The 22,260-nt window shown below is 41.8% G+C and overlaps 1 protein-coding gene across 4 annotated transcripts in view; it reads right to left on the reverse strand.

Moving 5' to 3' along the window:
• Positions 1-233: 233 nt before the first annotated feature.
• The window catches only part of vti1a (vesicle transport through interaction with t-SNAREs 1A), a 117,031-nt gene continuing 95,004 nt past the window's right edge, over positions 234-22,260 (reverse strand). Inside the window, exons 9-10 of one of the 4 annotated variants that reach the window (XM_030754876.1) lie at positions 1,941-2,019; positions 235-580 (exon numbers count right to left, since the gene is read on the reverse strand). In XM_030754876.1, coding sequence (XP_030610736.1) covers positions 542-580; positions 1,941-2,019 — 118 coding nt within the window. In that variant the 3' untranslated portion in view covers positions 235-541. Of the gene's footprint in view, positions 2,020-22,260 lie in introns of all 4 variants that reach the window. The other 3 variants (XM_030754877.1, XM_030754878.1, XM_030754879.1) reach the window with 3 other exon arrangements.

Below are 22,260 nucleotides of genomic sequence, written 5' to 3' on the forward strand. Positions count from 1 at the left end.
GATAGCAGGGGGTGGGGGTTGAGGGCGGCGGGGTGGGGTGGGGTGGGACGGGGACTCCCCCCCCGCATCTTCGAAAATGAAGACTGTGGCCCTGAAACAGAATACCAAATGTCCTCACTGGGAACACCAACCACAAGAGACACATGCGCGCTCCAGTATGCTGGAGTGTGTGTGTGTGTGTGTGTGTGTGTGTGTGTATGTGAGTTTCCTTGTGTGTATGCGCTTGTGGCTTGCACAGCATTACCTTCATCTATACAACAACCTCTGAAAAATTCTCCAAATATGCTCTTAAATTTAGATTTTCCATCGCCCTCCCCGAAGAATGGCTTTCCCCTGAAGAATTAAACGCTGGTAAACTCAAGCACGCATTTTTCAAACACCTGCAGATGTATCACATCATCAGTGAGCGCACAGATAAACACAGAAACAAGGGCCGCATCGCAGTCTTCAGAAGTTGACATAGAAAATATAGAACAAAAAGTACAAATTTTAAAACCAGTTTATAGAAGAAAGAGGGGGGGGGAGCCTTTAAGATGCAAAACTAGAAATCCACATATTTCAGCTGGTCCTGGTGTACAGTCTGCATCAGAGAACAACCACAAATTAAGAAGAAACAAACATGTGATTAACGTTAATTCTGAATAATTTCAACATCACAAAAATACACAGTTCTAACACAGAAATCTGAATGGAGACTCTGCATTTATAAATAAATAGTAACAGAATCACTTATTAAGCGCAAAAACACTATACATGATGTCCATTTAAATGTTAGTACACACAGTAGGATGCCTATAATTGGGTATCAGTTACTGAAGGGTTTGTATTTGGAAAGGGCTGCTGTTCCAGATGTGGTTACAGTGTCATAAGAAGCATTTCTCTTTGTTTATGTGCTGTATTTACTAAGTCTGAGGTCACTTCCCCTTTGTATTAAAATCTATTAAAAAAAAACCAAAACTTTTTATTTCATGTCCTTCAATCTCCAAATTCTCTGAAAAATACATGAATTTGCTCCTGAAAACAAACCTGCAATTAGTCTCCTCCTAATAAAAGGGAAAAAAAATCATTTCTCCTTGATTCAATGAACGTAAGTTTGACTAACCTCAACCTTTTTAGGTGCATCCTCTCTTTTCAAGGCAGTGCCACTTGTCTATTTTGGGCTCTGCTGAGCGTTTTAAAGCGGGAGTGTGAACAGCATATCTAAACTGAAGGCACTGTCCTCTGTGCTGTGTGTACATGTGGGGGGGGCTACATGAAAAACAGCTGAATCATTTAGTTACAGAAGCTAATACAGTATGTGTGTCTACTGTTGGTGTCAATAAGAAACGCAGTGCGGGCCCCCCATCCATGACTGTCACTCATGCATGCACGCGCGCAAACATACAGACGTGCAGAACTTCAGTTTCTCTCTGCCTTTCATGCATCCACACACCCTGAATAACACAAAAACCCACCTCTATTACAGGGAAAGAAAGAGAAAAAAAAACCTGCAGTGAGTTACAAAAAATGGCCAGGTTGTGTTCACCCAGGGACAGGATGGGGTGCAAACCATACAGAGGACGACACCATGAAAAATATTAACTATTAGAAAAACAAAAACTGCGTTCCAGTCCCTGGAGATGTAAGAACAAGCCTGACTGGGAGGGGGGGGGGGGAGTAGAAAGTGAAAGAGAAAAAGAAAGTAAAAGGGAAGAAGGAGAAGGAAAGAAAGAGAAAGAAACTGCAAACAAAAAGGGAAAGAGGAATGGTAAAAAAAAAAAAAAGCTTGCTGTCAGGCTTTGGAAATAGTGATTCATGGGGACCATTTGTCCTAATTACAGCAGAACAACGCTTTTGTCGCTATTAATCACGAGAGTGTGTGTGTGTTTGCGTTGCGGGGGAGGGAGGGAGTGTGTGTGTATGTATGTGTGTATGTACAGGGGAGATCAGTGGCCTCGCACATTAAAATAGATGGCCAGGATGATGGTGAGGAGGACGATCGCTCCAAGGATGAAGACCAGGATCCGATTCTGGATGATCCTGCGGAGAGAAAAGGAGAGGGATTGGGAAAGGTTCTCGGGTCTACAGGGGAACGTAAAACACGTAAAACAGTCACATGTTTATGTGCAAACTAAATGGCCAGTCATCAACTGGAGCCTTATCATGTTTAATTGTTACCATGAGGTCTGAACACTGTATTTAAAACACACGTGCACACATTATAAAACCACAACATGACTGAATAACAAAAATAATAAGAGTGATTTGCTTGCACGTGTGTACTCGCTGTAAAGATATTAAACACTGATTTGTGTACTCACATGAACATGCAAGAGAGACCAAAACACTTATAAACAAGCATGACACGCAAACATAGACACACACACACAAACAGCTGACAGGCTCTAAAACTTTATTTGCACAATAAAGTGGAAAAAGTGGCTCAGTAGTTTCCTGAAGGTAATAAAATCGCTGAATTACTGATGGAATTTGCCATAAAACGACTCAGTCTTTTGCACATTTAAATTTTCCCACTGTGACCAAAGGGGTGGGGGGGTGGGGTGGGGGTGAACCAAAATATAAAAATAAAAATTACTAAACTAGAAGAGGAGGAATAGAGTGAAGATGTGCAGAGCAAAGCATCTGGTAAGTGAGCAACTTATCTAGTGTGTCCCCCAAATTCTCCAGAGTTTGCATCAGCACACATGCACTCATTCAAAGACACACACACACACACACACACACACACACACACACACACACACACACACACACACACACACACACACACACACACACACACATTCCAAACCCTCCGCTGCTCCTGACAAATGAGAGAATTATCACATTTGCTGACATGTGGAGGGGTGGAGGAGAGGCCGAGCAGGGGGGCACTGTCCACTTCTCTAAGCAGGAGATGAATAGCCCATGCTGTGGCCATTTATCACTGAGGAAGGGGGGGTAAACTCTGGCTGGTTGCTCAGTCACCCTGCTACCCTCTAAAGTCCAAGACTGAGCTGACACACCAGTCGAGCTCACGGCCTCCTCCAGTCCACCAGCCTGGACTGGCAAAAGTCTCAACTATTCACTTAGCTTAAAGCCCAGAATAGATGAACCTATGGAAGTAAGAATGACAAAAATCACACAGACAAGCTTTGATGCTTTAAATCTTTGCCTTTTCTTCATGCCCACTTTACAGCAGCTCTTTTGCTAAAAGACTCTCCAGCCACACAATAACATATTTTTTACCCACTGCTGTACATGAGATGCAGAGGATACTGTTACAGACTAAAAAAAAAAACATAACCAATCACCATGAACTTCTTTCCAGTAATAGGACACTTCTCTGACATGCTGTAATGCTCTCGCTGGATAACACCAGAGAGCTCATTACATCTACTGTGTGTAAGTAGCACTGCTTTATAAGTAGACAGTTTATCCTTGAATAAATGCATACATTATTATGACAGTGTCACATTGTTTATAGCAAACCACATCCTGACATAAGCAACAGCTATGGAATTTCACACACACACACACACACACACACACACACACACACACACACACACACACACACACACACACACACACAGGCACAGGTGCTGTGCTGAGGTGAAAAAATTGCAAAAAATATTGAAACGTCATAATACATTTGTCATATGCCCATATGCCTATGAGCTGAAACAGTATTAAATCATGTGTTGTGATAGGCCAACTTGATTCTGGTGTTTGGATGAGGCTGACATGATTGGCTGAAGCCAGCTGGGGAAGAGATCCCAGTGAAACACTAATCAGAGCATGCTTAGCAAGGCCACGTCTCCCCCTATTAATTGACATTCATTATTTACAATGATTATTTATCCCAGCCAAATACCCAGAGGAGGTGCTTGTGTATGTGTGTGTGTGTGTATGTGTGTGTGTGTGTGTGTGTATCTGTGGCAGTGTGCTGGAAGAAGCCAGCTCGCTTTGTGTTGTGCTAATTTTTCAGCTGGGGTGGAGAAAAAAAAAAAGGGGGGGGGGGGGGGGGGTGTAAAAAATACTAGAGGCTTGCAGTGGAGAAACAGAAACTTAGCTTTAGCATCGTGGGGGGGGGGGGGGGGGGGGGGTGCAATTCTGTTAAAACTGCATGTATTAAAGGAGTCTGATTTGGTAGCAAACAACTTCAAACACTTAAATGTTCAAAGCAGTAAGGAATATGACAGTGCTGCAGTTTAAGAACTGCCCCCCGTCCCCCCTGGGGACACATTTAAAAAAAAAAAAGCATTATTTTGACCTTAACTGATTCCCTGTGCACCGATCTAAAAAACATGTCTTGGAAGTATAACGTAAAGCAGCTAATCTTATTTGTGGCAACTCAAACATTTAAAAAAAAAAGATGGGTATAAATTTAGAACGACTCTGTCCAAAAACTTTAATGCTTTTACTGTTGAAATAGTGGCTGCTCATATGAAACTTGGCCAAAGTTTCGAATAATGAGGTCAGCATATGTACAAGCCAAACACTCAAGCTTCCCACTGCTCTCAACATTTGGTTTCACACAGTTTTTTTTCCCACTCAAATCTTTTTGAGATCACACAGTGGGGGATATTCCTAATATATTCATTTCAGGCGCACCAGCTCCACCTGCCTGCTCTTCAAACCTTCTGTTGGCGAGGGGCAGCCAATCAGAAGAAACTTGGAGGGGGCGCTGTAAACAGTAACGGGTTCACATATCTTTATTCTAATGCTTGCAATAGTTTACGTAGGCTAAGATCCTGCAAAGTTTATGAACCAAAAGGTCAACTTAGACCAGATGACCTGCAGTCAAGTGCGCACACGCACGCACACACGCACATACACAGAGATCTAGCTAGACAGATTGGAGGAATTAGTGCATGGAGCTACAGTCATAAATCACTTCGCTGATGTTGAAAACTGTTTGAAAAATAGTGTCTGTGACACTGTAAAGAGCCACAGTTTTTCCCACTGTCATACGAGCAGTGGGACATGAAAGTCAGCCATCACACTCTTTAACCGCCACAGACCCAAGAACGCTGGAAAATGACTACTTATGTTACATTACACCCTGAATGAGGAAATTATTCTTCATCTAGTTGGATCAAAACCACACAAAGTGATCAAATTTTATACTTCAAACCATTTTATTGGTTTGATTTTTTTTTCCTGAATATAGCAAAGCCCTTTATAATAAGCCACCAATTCAAATGTGCTGCTAAAGCTACTAGACAACTAAAATAAAACCTACCCCAAAAATATCCAATACTGACACCCCAAAACTCCCAAAAAAGAAATAAAAAAAAAAATCCCCAAAATTGGGAGGTAGGTAGAGTGAAGAACATGGTTTTCTTGTGCTGTATGGTTGATCCCGCCCTGACACGTGGCCAGACAGAACAGAACTTATCAAACCGGATCCATCCTCCAGTTTTGACACTTGACATAGAGGTTGGGGGGTGGGGTAGGTGTGTGTGTGTGTGTGTGTGTGGGTACGTGGAGGAAAGGATTTGAGGATGTGTGAGTGACGCAAAGACCGCACGTACAAGGGTGTAGACGTACCTGCTGACCCACATATACACACTCCTACACAGTGAGTTTGATACCTGATACTATGATCCTCAAGTATTTTCCTCTGTTTCAGTGCCCCTACCAGTGGAAAAAATGCTCTCATGAAAACAGACCAACAGTAACTCTAACTAAAATGTCAGCCAATCCCAGCACAGAGTACTGGAAATACTATTGGCTCCTTATGTTCCTTCATCGCAGACAGCCAGTCAGCTAATACCTTACTAAAAGGAAATAAACAGATATACAGCACTAATCTAAGAGAGACAGAAATAGAGAGTCAAAAAGACTGGAAACAGACAACAAAGCAGCTGAAAGACAGAAAGTGTGGAGAAAGCAATAGAAGGGTGGAGAGAAAGAGGAGAAAGAGGAAGAGAGGGAGAGCGCGAAAGGTCCGTTTACCCGGGGAGGCAAAGCTGGAGGAGAGGCTCCTCGGAGACAGATGAAAATAATGAGGACTTTTCTGTCAGGAAAGATTTACAAAATCGTACCAGTGTTATTAAAATTTAAAATCTCCCATTTTTTTTTCTTTTTCTCCCTTCCCACCCTCTTCCTCCCTCCCTCTCTTCCTTTCCCTGTTTTTTTCCCCTCCTTTTCCAGCAGCACAGCCTTATTACCAGCTCTAATGAGCACCGGGATACACCTCAGTTGTGTGTGTGTGTGTGTGTGTGTGTGTGTGTGTGTGTGTGTGTGTGTGTGTGTGTGTGTGTGTGTTGGGGTCCAAGTCCCTAGTGCCAGCTCCATCAGCACCTCAGATTTCCCCAATACCTTAAATGACACACAAGTGTGTGTGTCTGTGTGTGCACCGACACAAAAAAACAAACGCATGGGCACACAGATACACACTGACATATGTGTACACAGACATGCAGCTTTTGATGGCTCACAGAGGTGGCTGGACTCACACACACACACACACACACACACACACACACACACACACACACACACACACACCCCTACCTACCTTTCAGACAGACAGACAGACAGACAACAGCACCTACCCCAAAACAAAAACAGTCTCTGTGAGACAGACATAAGCAGATAGGCCCAACCCACCTGAAATCTCACACACACACACGCACACACACACACACAGAGCCCACTAAGAGCAAACTTAGCTGCAGAGTTGCATCTCTCAGGCCCTCCCCTATCCCACCTCTTTCCACTAGTAGACCAATAAAATAAAAATCAATTGCTGTCTGAGCCATTCTGCCTCTCCTTCCAAACCCTGGGAATATACAGCATGGGAGAGGAGGAGGGGGGGTGGGGTGGGGAGGGAAGGATCAATGTGTTCACAAATGGTTTGAGTGATGGACATGGAGGTGGAATGCTGGTGGGGATAAGTCCTAAGTAATGCCTCGACTTGTTATCACAAACTAATACGAATAAATGTTTTATTGTGGAAGCACACATGCTTGCTCTCTCTCGCCCTCTCTCTCTCTCTCTCTCACACACACACACACACACACACACAAACACACACAAACACACACACACACACACCTGTCCTTCGGTCTGGGGCTCACACTCACACTGGCCACATTACACACACACACACGACAAAAACAAAAGGTTGAGATTGGCCTGCAATCAATCCAAGTTGAGTGGAGAAGGCAGGAAAACGTGCGACGTCTCAGTCAAGCGAACGAGATGAGGAAGAATGAGGCAGAACAAGTCTGAACACCTGGATCAGGTTCGTGTTGCTGTGCGGAGATAATAAGTTGACCTGCTTGCTGGAGAGATCTGATCCCACCACGTACGTTTAGCCTATCACCCCCAAGGGAGCGTTCAAGATAAATAACGATCATTTGAAATCTGGAGTACGCTTCTAACTGGAAGCTATTTATTGATATTATTCATGTAATTCCCAAAACAGAAACAATATTTAAGAGCATGCCCACACTCTAACACCCAAACATTAGCATGAACAGCCCAGCACAATAATGTAGGACTGCATGTATTTTGTTTCCCCTTTCATGTTATCCATTTAACATAAAAGCACAGCATGAGATCTGAATGAACACGATAGGAAAACCGACCACAACAGGGTTATATTTGTAATTACAGAGGAACACATTAGGATGGCTTAATCATTGGTGGTTTTTTTCTTGATTTATCAATTGATGTTTGGTCTGTAGAAGATTTTTTTTTTTAAATGTAAACTTATTACAGCTCCAGGTGATGCCTTCAAATGTCTTGTTTCATGCAACCAACTATCCAAAACTGAAAGATATTCAAATTAAATCAAAGGAAAACAACATATAATTCCCCAAACTGAATGACTTTCATTTAGTTTATCATCATGTAATGTAACAAGTTTCACTAGCTCACTGATCCCCAAAAGAGTTGCAGACCTTTTTTTGACCTGTACTAGCAAAAAAATAAATTATTTTTTTCCTCAACTGAGAAAAAAACCCCTGACATTAAAGATGGTCAGGTTTCTATTCGGAAGACGTCTTCTGAGCAAGGTATTTCATGTCAGCCTGATTCTCTCTCTTTCTCCGGCTCCAATTTACTCCCTCTCTTTCCACCAACTAGATGCAGGAGAACAGCACCAGGGCCCTACAAGTTCATCCATTTTTTATTTGGTGGCTAACAACCCTGGCCAGCAGCAGCCTACACTGGGACCCAGTTCTTCCCTGGAAAAAAAAAAAAAAAAAATGGTGCAAGATGGAAGTAAGGGAGGGCGGAAAAAGACTGAAGAAGAGAGAAGGAGGAAGACAGAGGGAGGGAGGGAGAAAGAAGGAGTAAATTTAGAGTGGGAGGCGAGCGCGGGAATGCAAGCGTATGTGAGGAAGATGAAAAGGAGGATAGAAAGAAATAAGGGAGATGGAGAGGGAAATGGAAAAGACACAGAGTGGGTGAAAGAGGAAGAGAGACTATATTGCAACTGTGTCTGGAATTTTGAAGAACTTCTTTTGCCGGCAGCAATCTCGGGTAGATGCTGCAGCTTCTCCTCATCCGGTTGTGATGTACAGGTGGCTTTTCTGAGCTCCAAACATATACAGATCATTCCCTTGCGCGAACCCTCACCCCCCCTTCTCTCTTACCTCTCTTATCTCGATCCTCCCTCCCCTTCTATTTTGTTCTACCGCTGTGTCCTCTTTTTTGTCCCCTTGCTCATATATTCAGTTCTTATATTGCTTATTTTCCACTCACCTACTTTTTCTTAACTCCAATTTCTCCTTCTCTGGGTGTTGCTGGAGGCTTGTGGTGATAGGAAGTTTTTCTGTTTTGTTTTGTTTTGTTTTTTTTTACAGTGTTTGCCCTGTTTGTTTGTGAAGTTGCTGGTTTATAGTCAACAGGACGACGCCGACATTTACAAACTGTGCATGTATACTCCACAAGGCTTCTGTAATCAGAAGCATTCCAGTAGGATTTTTATTCTGGGTTGTTTGCTGACTAATGCAATTGTATTTTTATTAGTTGATTAATACAGAAAATGCGTCATCATAATTAGCTGGTTATCAGAGCAGCGTAGTGGCAAATTTGGTTTTTGTATGTGTTCAATAACTTGAGTGTTTTTGGACCATTTCGTAACTCGCATACTGCATATTTACCCCTAACAACCAATGAGAGAAAAACTCCCTTCCAAAGTACAACGACAGCTGGAATTGATTAATAATATAGTTTTAGAACTTAGCAGGAAGTCATACTATTTTACTTACTTTTCTGCAGAAGTCAAATCAAGCTTCTTTCCCCCCCAAGAGCTTTCAAAGTGCAGCAAATTTTTCTCCTAGGTTTAGATATTTCCAACTTGTGTGGGTGTGTATTTGCGTTATTTCCACTCTTTGCGTAGACTAGTTACGTAATTTCACTGTGCGAAAGCTTCACTTTGCGTTCGGTCTGAACACACCCTTTAGATGTGGAAAGAGAAAGACTGAGGTATCAACATCATGGTAGTAATAACTGACATTTAAAGCAAAAAAAAGAAAAGAAAAGAAGGAAACCCACTAAATTATAGGAGATCCCTTCCTAATTCTTTCAGTCAAATTTGCCCAGGAAGAAAAAAAAACAGGTTTTAAAAAAGCTGATTTCTTGTGCCATTAATTGTGCTCAGTATTTGTTAGTTTCTTGGCACTGTGTTAAAGGGTGGTCACATCCTAATTTAAATTATTTCATATTAATATTATTAAGTTATTAATAGTTTGTTTACTGTACTTTCAGAGAAGTGAATTTACTAATAAAATCTCCTCATTGCATTAGAAGCATCCTCAGGTTACATCCAGTGGCTGAATCTTTTGCAGAGTAATGGATGTCTGCATTTTAATTATGAGGAAATAAACATATTATTTATTCAGCTTCAAATATTTTTGGGAGATTACAGAAGACAATGCAATATTCCCACATTCTGCACCATTTCTCCTTTCTGCTACAATTTCCCAAAACACAAAAAAAAAATCCCCCTTGTATACATTCTGTGAAGGCCAGGGGCCAGCTGCAGATCCAATTACTGGCCCCTGCGAAAAAAGGGCATAACATTAGCCATTAGAGCTGCAGGCCTATGGTGTCCATAAATTTTTATTGTTTGTTCAGTATTGAAATGTCATTAAAGCGCATAAATCATTTGTGCACAACAGCTCACTTTCATTTCTTTTCCCAGCGTAACCTGTTACTTTTGCAGAAAAATACTACGAAGCAGAGTAATACATCCACAGCCTGACACATGACACCAACACCACCGCTGTGAAATCCAACCTACTACCTAACTATTTTCAGAGTCCATAGCAATAATTTAGAGCTATGATAACTTGGAAAAGAAACTGCGTCTATCTCCTTATCGCTGCATTTTTTTTTTTTTTAACGAGTCAAAATCAAAGCACTCATCTATATAAGAACTTGTCCCAACAGCTTCAATTCATGAGGCGCCTTAAACTGGATTTCACTCAAAATGTAACCATTCATCTGAAAAGGACTTTAAAAAAAGTCTGTTTAGGATTCCAAAGCAAAGAAGCTATCAGGATATTAGTGTTTATGTCTGAGTCTTTTTATTAACTGGTAAGGAAGCTCCTCCGCATGGTGTTTGTTTGCCATTTTAAATCAACTCTCCAAATATTTGCTTCAAGTCCCGTGTGGTTTTAGTTTTGCATCCTGTCTCTCTGCTGATACGGGTGATGGTGTGATACTGCCATCATCTAGCATGGACACAAATGCATACGAGCACACACACATAGACACACACACACGCTGGCCCTTTCTTATACAAATGGGAAAAAAACCCAACACTGACCAAGTCACAATCACGTATTGCCAGCCCATTTCTATACATGCAACTTGCATTATTATACAGCATACCCATAGTACAATTGTTCTGTACAAGTTTATCGATCACGTTTGCTTCTTGTCTCAAGTCTCTAGGCACAAAATGTGAGAAGTGATCCATATAATAAAGCTGCTGAATGTCTGTGCTCTGACTACAATACAGAGAATAGTGAAGGAACTACTATAAATTTACAGTATATGAGAGTATATCAAAGCAGCAGGCTTAAAATGAGTGAATAAAGTGGAGGGCTAACCTCGCTTCAGCTAGTGACTTTTGGTTTGTTTCAACCTATCACATTTATTCAGGACAGCAGCTGACTTTATAGAAAGCAGCTAGAATCTGTGACTTGTGTTGGTATCTCAAAGTCAGAGGTCACGTTTGCATGTCAGTATGGACTGAATGCAGAGTGGCAAAGCCTGGATTTCATTTCAGAGTCATGGGTGAATGAGAGAAAGAGCCATTTCTTGAACTTGGCCTTTTGACCGTAAGGCCACTCTTGCTTCTTGCTCTACCCTGCAGGTATGAAAGGACTGAGCTAGCAAAGGTTTCGCAGTGTCAGACTCTACATGCATGTGTGTAAAAACCCTCCATCAAGTGTAACGTTGCACATGTTTGTGTGTCAAGGCAGTGTTGAGCGAAATGTGAAAACTACAGGAGGGCATCTGGCAAACTGCTGTAAAATAACACATAGCAATTAAATAATGTGTGAACCCATCAGGCCCGTGTCATTTGGACATGCAGCCACAGATCACTTTAACCAGCAGGTAGCAGCGAGAGAGAGCAAGAGACAGAGAGAATGTAGGGATATAATGTCATCCCACAACCCCCTATTTGACACTACAAGGGAGGCTTTAGTAAGTCTAAATAATCCATGCTTCTCCATTAAATTTGCAGACTAGCTTCCCTAGTCCCTATGTCTAAGCTGAGACAGACATAGAGGTGGTACTGACCTGAGAAAGGGAAGTTAGGTAATGGATTAGAATAAACCTGTGCAGCAGTCTTTACATGAATGAAGTCACACACAAAACTTTGCTGATATCCAGAATGGAGAACAGACCAAATTTATATAGACTCATAGAGACACACAGAAGGAGAAGAAGAGCAAGTGCGCACAACCAGAATTTTGAGTGACACTGATTTTCTCATAATTGCGTGCCTCACCACCAAATTCCTCTCCTTTCCCCAAACCCATGAAAAATAACTATTTGGAGTGTGCGGGGGAAGCCACTAGTGTGACGGGGATTGTTGCAGTAACAGCATTATTGACTTGTTTCTCTAGCTACATTTGCTTAGTGCTCTGGAGGCCCGATCAATAGACTCTGGGCTCTGAAGCCCTGCTAATCAAGACTTGCAGCCATGCAGGGTCAATCTTCTGCAAAAAAAAAAAAAAAAAAAAAGTTCAGAAAAAAAAGTAAAAGAAGCAAGAAACTGGGAAATGATAGGGGGGGGATACAGAAAGAACAGAAGAATTTTGAGGGGCGGACGATGACAGCCAGAGTTAATCGACTAAGAATTCTCCTTGAATTTCTTTTCTTTCTTTCTTTTTTTTTTTCCATCATTGGAGGTAAACTCATGTGGCATTCGCTCTCCGTCTCAGAAACAGTGTGGGCGTGAGGCACCATGAGAGATGCAGATTGCTGCTTCACCTCTGCTTTTCTGTGAACCGTGGTTCAAAAGTCAAGGGGCATCTGGGTTGCTTTGGGACGTTTGGAAATAAAAGAGGCAAATCCATATTTACTGAATCCAGTTGTGAGATCTCATGAGGACGCACACTGCTTGACATAGATATAGAGGGAGGGAGGTAATCTGAAGCTTATTAACATTATATTTCAGAAGGGAATTTAAAGAGAAGTCTTTTTAGAAAACAGTGTCAAATGTGCTTAAAAAGACAATCATATCAGTCATAGGGGACAACAAATGAGCTGTGTTCCCAAATCTTTCAAATAAAAGCATGTGGACACAAATTTTCTTTTTTTTGTTTGTTTATAAAAAAGTGGATCCACCTGATGCTGATGATGAGATGTGCATCAAATCAAATAATGTCCATTCGTAGCCTTCTGCACATCACAAGCCCACTATGGAATGCTATGGGAAATTCATGGCGGGACTGTCCATCAAATATTAATCATCAAGTTGAACAAAGTGTGATTCTTTCTTTTTTTTCTCCACAGGTTTTTTTCCCCCTGGTATCAATGGTCACTGCCGCTCTGAAAGACACCCTCCAAGAAATAAACCAAAAAGAAGAGCAGAGAATAAAAGCAGGAAAAAAAAAGGGCAAAGATGGGTAAGGAAAAGGCAAGAATGGTGTATGGGTGTTCAATATTTTCCTTTGAGGGGCCAGAGTCTGGTTAGCTTCAGTGCAGGCAGGGTCTTGATACGCAGGTCCCAGGGAGTAAACACAAACTTGTACCCTGTTTGTGTCATTGTTTTTCTTCCCCTCTTTCTCAACACTTCTTTCGGTTGTGTTGTCAGCTGGTGAAGTGAGATTTCTGTATCCAGAGACCCACATGTAAAAGGCAAGGTGGTTTTCACTGACACCGAGCTTTTCAGTTATCTTTGTCTAGTCTTTATGACAAACCAAGGGCCAGAAATAACTGTAGGAAGGGAATCAATGGCTGGATGTTAAAGGTAACCACAGTTCTGCACAAAATACATAGTTTGGAAATGTAAAAAAAAAAAAAAAAAGTCCATTGAAGCATGTCACATAGATACAGTATAAAAAAATAAACATAAGAACACAGCCTTGTATGCAAATATTCAAAGTCTTGTGAAAAATAAAACAAACACACACGCTATGATGGAAATATTGAATCTGCTCATCAATGGAGCCCTGTTCTCTGTCTTTGCCACAACCCTCACAAAACCCCCCTGAAATACCAACACCCACCAGCACAGCATAACCAGGAAATGCAGGGTCAGCAGCGTTCCCTTTGGCCTTGCTGACCAACAGATATTCTAATAATCACCTTCCTTCTGTACTGTCAGGCCTGCAACCAACGGATCCTTCGCCCTGCCTTCACCCTCTGTCTCTACTTATACTAGGGGCTTTACGGAGCGGTGCTGCTTCGATACATTAAAACTGCTGCCCCGTGATCAAACGAGCAAATACCTCCCGGGTCAGCAAAGGGCTACCCCACGTCAGTTAACAATGCAGCATTTAAACATCAGTCGTATGCAAAGCGCCCGATACACAGGGGAGGAGATGGGCGGCAGGAGAAAGCGGAGAAGCAAAGCCTGGACTGGAGAGATAATGAGCGCACAGGAGAACATCAACAGCTATTTAAGGTACTGTGTCAGCTCCTACACAGCTTTATGATGAAAATATAAGATGTGAGGCTCTGCTGACATCATAACCAGGATGAACTAATCATAGAGCATAGAATTCTGACAAATATTTAGTTTACAAAAAAAATACCAGTGCATGTTTCTGGGCCGGATTTGATATAGTTGCCTCAATCAGCTAATATCAGGCAGGGGATGAATAACAGCAGATAATTTTATATACTTATGGTATGCTTATGCCAGCCTGGCTGTCTACACAAGGCCACAAGGATTTAAGCCCACACACAAAACATACAAACGTAGGTCAATATTTATGCAGGAATTCTAAGCACACACTCACATCCATGTCTGTGGATGTGGTGCCAGCAAACAGTCGCCCCAATGAAATCTGAAGGTATACAGAACCGCTAATATACCTGAAAATGTGTGCTTGTGCATTTTTTACAAGATTAGGATGCATCCTTTTTAACTTGAAGAACCCTTTAATCACAAAGCTTAGGAGTGAAGAGGGTGTGGATTTTTTTTTTTTTTTGTCTTATCCCTCTGCCTACTGCTTGGTTAACCGAGTGACCTGCTGTCAAAGGAGTCTTTGTGAGTGTGCATTGGCGGAAGGCCAATCAGATCCTCTGGCTTGTCTGTCTCAGAGAGGAAAATGGCGCCCCTGGTATGCCATCAGCAACAGAAATGTGCAGACAGTCTGACTGCTGAGGCAGGCTTGGCTTGCTGTGGCCCTTCCAAAACTATGCCGCAGGAATTACCTGTTTGGCCAACAGCCAGGGGGACTCGGTCTGCAAAGGCTTGTGGTTGTTTATCTATTTATGTGCCCATGTGCACCACTTACACTTGGTGCACATGGGCACTTTAAAAACATTTCAAACTGCTTAACATCCACTTTCACGGATTCTCCTTTGAACTACACAGGTACATGGGATAAAAGCCTGTTCAACTCACAGTAGCAACAATCAGTTTTATGCCAAATGCGCTTCAATCCCAAAGAAACCCTGCATAGAACATTTACTGAATGACTAGGAGGTGAAATCATATCACTGATCTTTACTACGGCATAAGAAAAATACTTCATTTAACCTTCCATAAGCCTGACTCACTTGATAACACTTCCTGTATGCCTGTATTTTGGCAACACTGAAAATAACACTGCAACAATATTGAGTCTACTTGGTCATGGTACATAAAATGCAGTAGCTCTGAATATCCTATAAATTTATGTAGGTGTATATCTTTGGTGAAGCTGTGGGAATTTACAAATGCATACATAAATCAAAACACGGCACAACAAGAATACAAGTTCTGACAAAGCCCTGATTTACACTAAACAGAACGCAGGATTGTTCACTGTACAATCCACGTTCGCGCTCCACTATGTAAAACCTGCCAAAGACAAACACAACTGCTCAACAAAGTGCCACTTGTGACACATCATCCGAGGAAGCAAATGTTCAGGCTCCTGCTTCAGAAACAAACTTCTGACAGCAGCAGATGATGAAACAGAGCAGATCCCAAATTATTCTCGCACTCCTCAGAATCTGCTAAACCTGCTGCAGCCTGGAGCAAGCCCCTCACCCTCCTACTGACAGAAAGATAGAAAGAAAGCGAGGAGAGGGCCAATGAAATGACAGAAACGAAGGTGGAAAAATAGTGTTGATGTAAGAATGGCGTACTTTTATTTCATCATTTAGGAGTGTTCTCTTGACTGAGAAAACATGAGACCTTTCTAATGTTATTTTAAGTGTAAAGTAGACATGTATAAACCACAAGTCCATCCATTTAAAAGTTCCTAAACAGACACTTAAATGTACACGCACAAACATTTCCTCAAGAGCTGTGACATATATGGCAACTCAGCAGATCACACACCTCCACGATTAGACACAGGCAGAAATGCCATTCTTGGCAGTGCTCATGTGTAACTGTGAGCTCGACAGGCGGACTGAGGAGGATAGTCGAGACTTGCCCATTTCACACTGAGAGGTGAGCCAGAGAGCAGCAACAGAATCCAGCTATAAAACATGGAGCTAGTTGAACGGTGGTGGGGGAAGGATGACTATAGCCTGCGGTATAGTAACTGCCACCTCTGCTAGAGTCCATCCAGCCAAGCCTTTCTCACAGTTATCCATTATCATAACCCCTCTCAGTGGGCAAGTCTGACACATAAGCTCCCTTTAGCGTCGCAGCGCTCACCCCGACTGGCCTCGTGCTGACTTACCCCTAAAATATACCAGGTGCGTGTCTCTGACATGTCTCAGACACAGCTTTGGACCATCCTTAGCACATCTCCAAGTTACACTCTGAGCATTTCAGAAGCGGAGCATTTAATAAAAATGTGGCCTTTTCTTTTGAAAATTGGCCAGATCCTCTATTGAGGTTTTGCACTCAAGTGACCGCTAACCACGTTAAATTGTCTGAAATTTTGGATGTGTGACGATGCAGGGCCAAGTGAATAAGGCTCCGGGCAAACAGGCCTGGTCAATGACCCCCCAAGCAATCTTCAGTCATTAGGGAAAATGTGGATTTCTTGACTGGTTGGAAGCAAATGGAAGCAAAACTGAAAAGTGAGACACAAAAACTTTTATTTTTAAGGTGAAGATTCTCCGTTTCCAGTTTGCGTCATGTGTTTTTAAGTTTTACTACCGCTCAGCTAGTAGTTACTGAGTGTCTGCAGATAAGTCGGCATCTTCTGTGCAAACTACAAGCAACCATAGCAATCTGCTAGCAATCAAAGCAATCACAGGGAGGTTTGCATCCAATTTCACCCAGCAAGCTCCAGGAGTCATTTGCCAACCATGAGGGGAATGCACATTTTTCCCCTCACAACTGGTGGTTGCATCACATCCAATATAGCAGACAACTCTCGAGGTGAGAAACCTCTATACCTCATTTCCTTCCCTCCTTATGTGCACCATTAACCCTGATATGGCTTCTGTACAAAATAGACCTATAGGCATTGTTCAGGGATCCACATCTGAAAAACACTGCAGGTCATGTGCTGCAATTGCATGCATTGTTTTGAGTGGATGTGATCAGCTGTGTATTCCCACAGCGTTTGACCTTATAAAAAAAGGCATAGAGGCTGCACTCAAGGAATCTACAAGAATAATCTACAATGCAAAAAATGTCAGTTTTCCTGCCAAACTGGGAAACATTAACCAATCCCAGAAAGCCATTCGCTTCATCTAGATGGAGTGTTTTCAGTGGAAAAAACATTTCATTACTAATCCAAGTAATATTTTTAGGCAATGGTGCTAGTTTCAGTCGTTATGCAACTGTTCTGTTTATAAGGCAAAAGAAACCTGCAGTCAGCTGAGACTGAAGAACTCACTTGAATAAGTGATGAAAACATTTCTCCCACTGAAAACACGATCCAGATGAACAGAATCAACTTTCTGGGATTTCCTTACCTGTATTATTAAGCATGCATCAAGACATATTAGCCAATCATGTTGTACATGCACATGGGTGAGGTTCAGGACCATTTCGGCTGTGTGGTGGCAGGCATAGCTGCATGCTATTATAGTAAATATGTAAGTAAGTGTACCTTTTTGTTTTTTGCTGTTCTTTGGTTTACTGTGTCCATAATGTGAATTAGCACGGCATTTGTTCAGTACTCTGGTGGGATGATCTGTGGATTGAGCTGTTAATAATGCTGTAATGTCATCTACTCTGCACATGTTTAGAATTAGTATAAAAGGCTGGGAAAAGCTTTTTAAACCTTATTTTGGGCAAATGTTTAAACTGTTTTTATTAGATTTTTTTTTTTTTTTTTACTAGTGATTCCAGACATGCACTTTTTCTGTCTCACTGACCTTTGACATCAAAGTTATGGCTCTCTCCCCATTCATTTAGATAGGGGCTTCAACATAACTGCCTGGATTCATTCCAAGATGGCTGAAAAGTTATGAGACTGGCTTCTAGAAGAAGTTTGAAAAGGCTGACAAATCAATTACAGATGTTTTTTGGAACGGCCTCTTATATTCCACTAAATATTATGATTTTTGCCAATATGAAAATATATTTTAATTAGTTTCCTGTCTTGATACAAGCATAATTATTTTCGTCTTGAACACTGTCATGGTCATTGCTCAAACTTATTTGTTCTGCTGGTCAAAAACCAATTAACTTAGAAGTACAAAACCAAACACTGCAACAAAAACTAAAAATGTTCACATTTACAAAAAAAAATATTGTGGCCTTTTTTTTTTTTTTTTTTTTTAAATTTAACCATTTCGGCTCTGCGCCGTTTTAATGTCCCTGCTCCTCAGGACGGAGTCCACACCTCAAGCAGTGCCACTGCTGGCAGAAATACCCATCATCCTCATCTTCTCCTTCATTTAGGTTAGGTGCATTAGCTCAAGCAGCGCACGCAGGGAGAGGCATCTTGGTGTAGGGGAAAGGAGCATATGAGTGGGAAGGAGTGAGGAAAGAAGAGGTGGATTTGACAGGCGAGTTAAAGAGAAAGAGAGAAGTAAGGGGAAAAATGTTTTTAGCTATACCCAACCGTGATAGCACATCCATATTAGCTGAGCAGTTTCACTACCTGTGAAAAAAACTGGGAAATAAGGCATGAATTACAGATCTTGTTTTCTGAAGAAAACAGCATTATTTGATCGATCCACAGGGCCCTTGTTTATCAAGCGTTCCGGCGACTGCGCCATTCTGAATCTGAAGCGGATTTCACGAGTTATTCTATTCTCGTACCCTGGCCGCTGTGGTGTGTAAAATGAGAGGGAATGCTATGTTTTGGGAAATCTAATTTGAGGGCCGTGTTTGTTTTCCCTGCCTTATTTTGCAACCGGGAGGCTGGCTCCAAAGCAGCACAACTCTCTCTTTTACCCTAGTTTCACAACAATGTCCAGCACCAGCATCCAACAAAAACCCACATACACAATTGAGGAAAGAACAGTAAGCTGACATGGGTTTCTTTACCTCTTCTCATCAGTGGTCTCTCTCAGCAGTCTCACAGAATTAAGCAGACCATTAATTAGGAGGTTATTCACCATGCCACAGGAACATATGCACATGTGCGTACATATAGATGCATATAAAAAAAAAAACCCATAAATATTAGCGGCCATCTTTTGGCAACTAATTGCAAAGAGCTCCCTGTGGGAGGAGAGAGGGGTCCTCTGTCGATAATTAATCCTCGTTTAAAAAGTAAATGACATTCATTAGCGGGGAATCGAGCCAAGTGCCATTATTTACATGGCAATAATCTGGAGCATGCTGGTGCCACTCTTTTCATGTTACAGAAATAACTCTGGGACAGGGGGATGAGTACAGTTACTTTTTTTGTGTGTGTGTGTGTGTGTCTTCACACCCAGGAACAATTAGGCCCAGACGAACAGATGGGGACGCCTCTGAGTGAGAAAGCTCTTCTGAACGACTCTTCATCTCCTTCTTATCTCACTCTCTCATCCGCATGCACACAGTCACACACGCACACAGCCAAAATAAAGACAAATTCACAAATCCCCAACAGAAATACACACACAGGAGAACATATTGAGCTAACTTTTAACATTAACGGCCATAACGGAGGCCTCTTACAAGTGGCAAAACAGCAATTTTGAGGGTAAAAATAGAAAAGCTTGCTTTACTGCTAAATTGCAGGTGAGATTTACATGTACATAAATTCTCAATGAGATATTTGGCTACAACTTTAGGACTTTAGACAATGCATGCTTTGCACACATTTACAGAAGGAACACAATAGTCACATCTCTTTGTGATAACACTGCTGAAGCTGGAATAATGATCAAAAAGTTACATAATGGGCCATTTGTTGCACAAGGGTTTTCTACAATGGTGCTAGTGTCTGAACAATGTACTGTTAGGGATGCACACAAGCACAGAAATCATGAATGCAGAGACAAAGAGCCAACACTGAATACAAAAACTCAAAAACACCTCTTGTTCTTTTTAAGAATGAGAGAACGCCTAGAGAAAGAGAGTCAGTCAGCATCTCTATTACTGGTATATAATACTTATATCTATACAGCCATATATCACCTTCAAAACACATTATTAATAAATAATTAACAGTATAATTTTATTATGGAGGAGTAGTTGTTGCCAAGCAGCAGACACTGTCAACAAATATGCTCACAGGGCAAAAGGATATGTTTTGACATATTTAAAAAAAATCTATGCATCCATTTTCTTCTGCTTATCCTTTTCAGGGTCACAGTGGAGGCTGGAGCCTATCCCAGCTAACATAGGGGCGAGAGGCAGGGTACACCCCGGACAGTAGGCCAGTCTGTCACAGGGCTAACACAGAGAGATAAATACATATAAATAAGAAATACATCTTCTACCTTTGTTTTTGGTCTTTGTCATTTTATGACATCACTCCATGACTTAATCTCTTTCTAGGATCATTATCCCAGCTGACCTGGATCCTGATTGGTTTCCCACTAACCTGTCCAATAATCAGACAGCAGGTCACAGACATGAAAACTAACACACTCGTGCAACCTGTTACCCTTCTTTGTCTCGCTAAGTACAATGATTAAGGTATCAGTCCTTGGGGAACCAGGTGACAAAACAGAGGAGACAGCACTGAAAGTATACATCACAGCCTCACAGTTTCAGCATGCTCTTAGCCTCCTCTGTAGACACAGGGGATAGCCCCGGCCCCCTCTAGTCATGCTGTAAGACTGGGTGTGTTCCATCACACAAAGTAGACCCCTTCTTTACCCATAAGATTAAGTAACATCATCTAGTGTTTGCTGACACTGAGGCAGCAGCCCTGAGCCCCACAGGGCCTCCTCCTTTATCATATTTTGTTACATCTCCCTGACAATGGACCCTGTCAACAAACCAAAGACTATATCTCTTCATTTTTGCTTCTTCTCACTATTAAAACTACATCCAGAACTAAACTAGTGAAATTAATGAAGAAAACTAAACCACAGTGTTACTGCTCTTTCAGTAACTACAGTTTTAATGAATGCCTAATGGCACCCGCTCCGGACTGCAGCCTAGCATGGTCTTTTCAGAGCCAAGGGAAATTTCCGAGAAATCCGATAACATCCAGGGTGTGGGTCATGATAACTCGTGCATCCTGCTAGCCCCACTTCCACGACCTCTTTTCCTTTAGCCACTCTTCGCCAACCCTCAATCGATCTGCTTATCTCCTGAGATCAAAGGTTTGCAGCACTGTTGTACATTTAGCCTCGGCTGGGTCCTCCCACATCATGTCTAAATATTAATGATAATAAAGTCTCACACCCATCCCTGTGTCAGGCAATTACAGCCAACATTGATCCTTTGCTTTCTGCTCCAATTAGAACTCACCACTCGTAATGCGTCCTGGCACATCAAAGGATAACAGCCATTGATCCACTCCTGGATCTTAACGTTTACTGTTAGGAGAAAGGAAGGAGGATGTGGTGTGGCAGAGGGGGAAAGCAATATTCTGACTAGAGAAGAAGAGAGGAGCAAAGAAATCATTTTATTCAGTAAGTCAGGTAAAGGGAGTGCTGAAACTCAGAGGGTAAGGCAAGGCAGAGGGGGCTCAATATTAACGGATATTCTGACAGTTCAGAAGGCAACCGGCATCCGGAACCCTGGAAAGACTCACAACAGCATTCACAACAGTGCAGCTACACAAACCACTGAAAGCTCAGATCTTTTTGCTCAAAACTATGAAATGTGTATGTGGGAAAAAAAAAAAAAAAACACATTTAATAAGCAATGGTTTTCACTGCTTCTGTGGTGTCTGCCCATCATAACTGCAAACACCAAATCACTACAAAACAATATAAAAGTAAATTTATAATAAGTTCAGCTCAAGGACAATAAATCCTACACAACTGCCCATCAACTGACTCTCAGACTTCTAGCATTATGTCAACTTCTAAATATCGATGACTGCACTACAACCAAACTTAATAAAGAAGAAGAAAAAACTCTGGGGATTTCTGATCAGGCTTATACAATACAGGTCTCAGTGGGAGGCAAGAAAAGCTTAAGTGAAACATGAGTTATCATGACAACCTCCCACATCTATGTCTCCAGGCCAACTATCCTAGACAACTGACCTTTCTGACATCTTGAAGTTTGAGAAAAGCAAAATTTTTAAATCAACGTATGCCATATAGAAATATACAATATACCATTTTACAGCGCAGTGAGCTCAGAGAGGGAAAGGGGTA

The sequence above is a fragment of the Archocentrus centrarchus genome, chromosome 19 (assembly GCF_007364275.1).
Source record: "Archocentrus centrarchus isolate MPI-CPG fArcCen1 chromosome 19, fArcCen1, whole genome shotgun sequence".
NCBI lineage: Eukaryota > Metazoa > Chordata > Actinopteri > Cichliformes > Cichlidae > Archocentrus > Archocentrus centrarchus.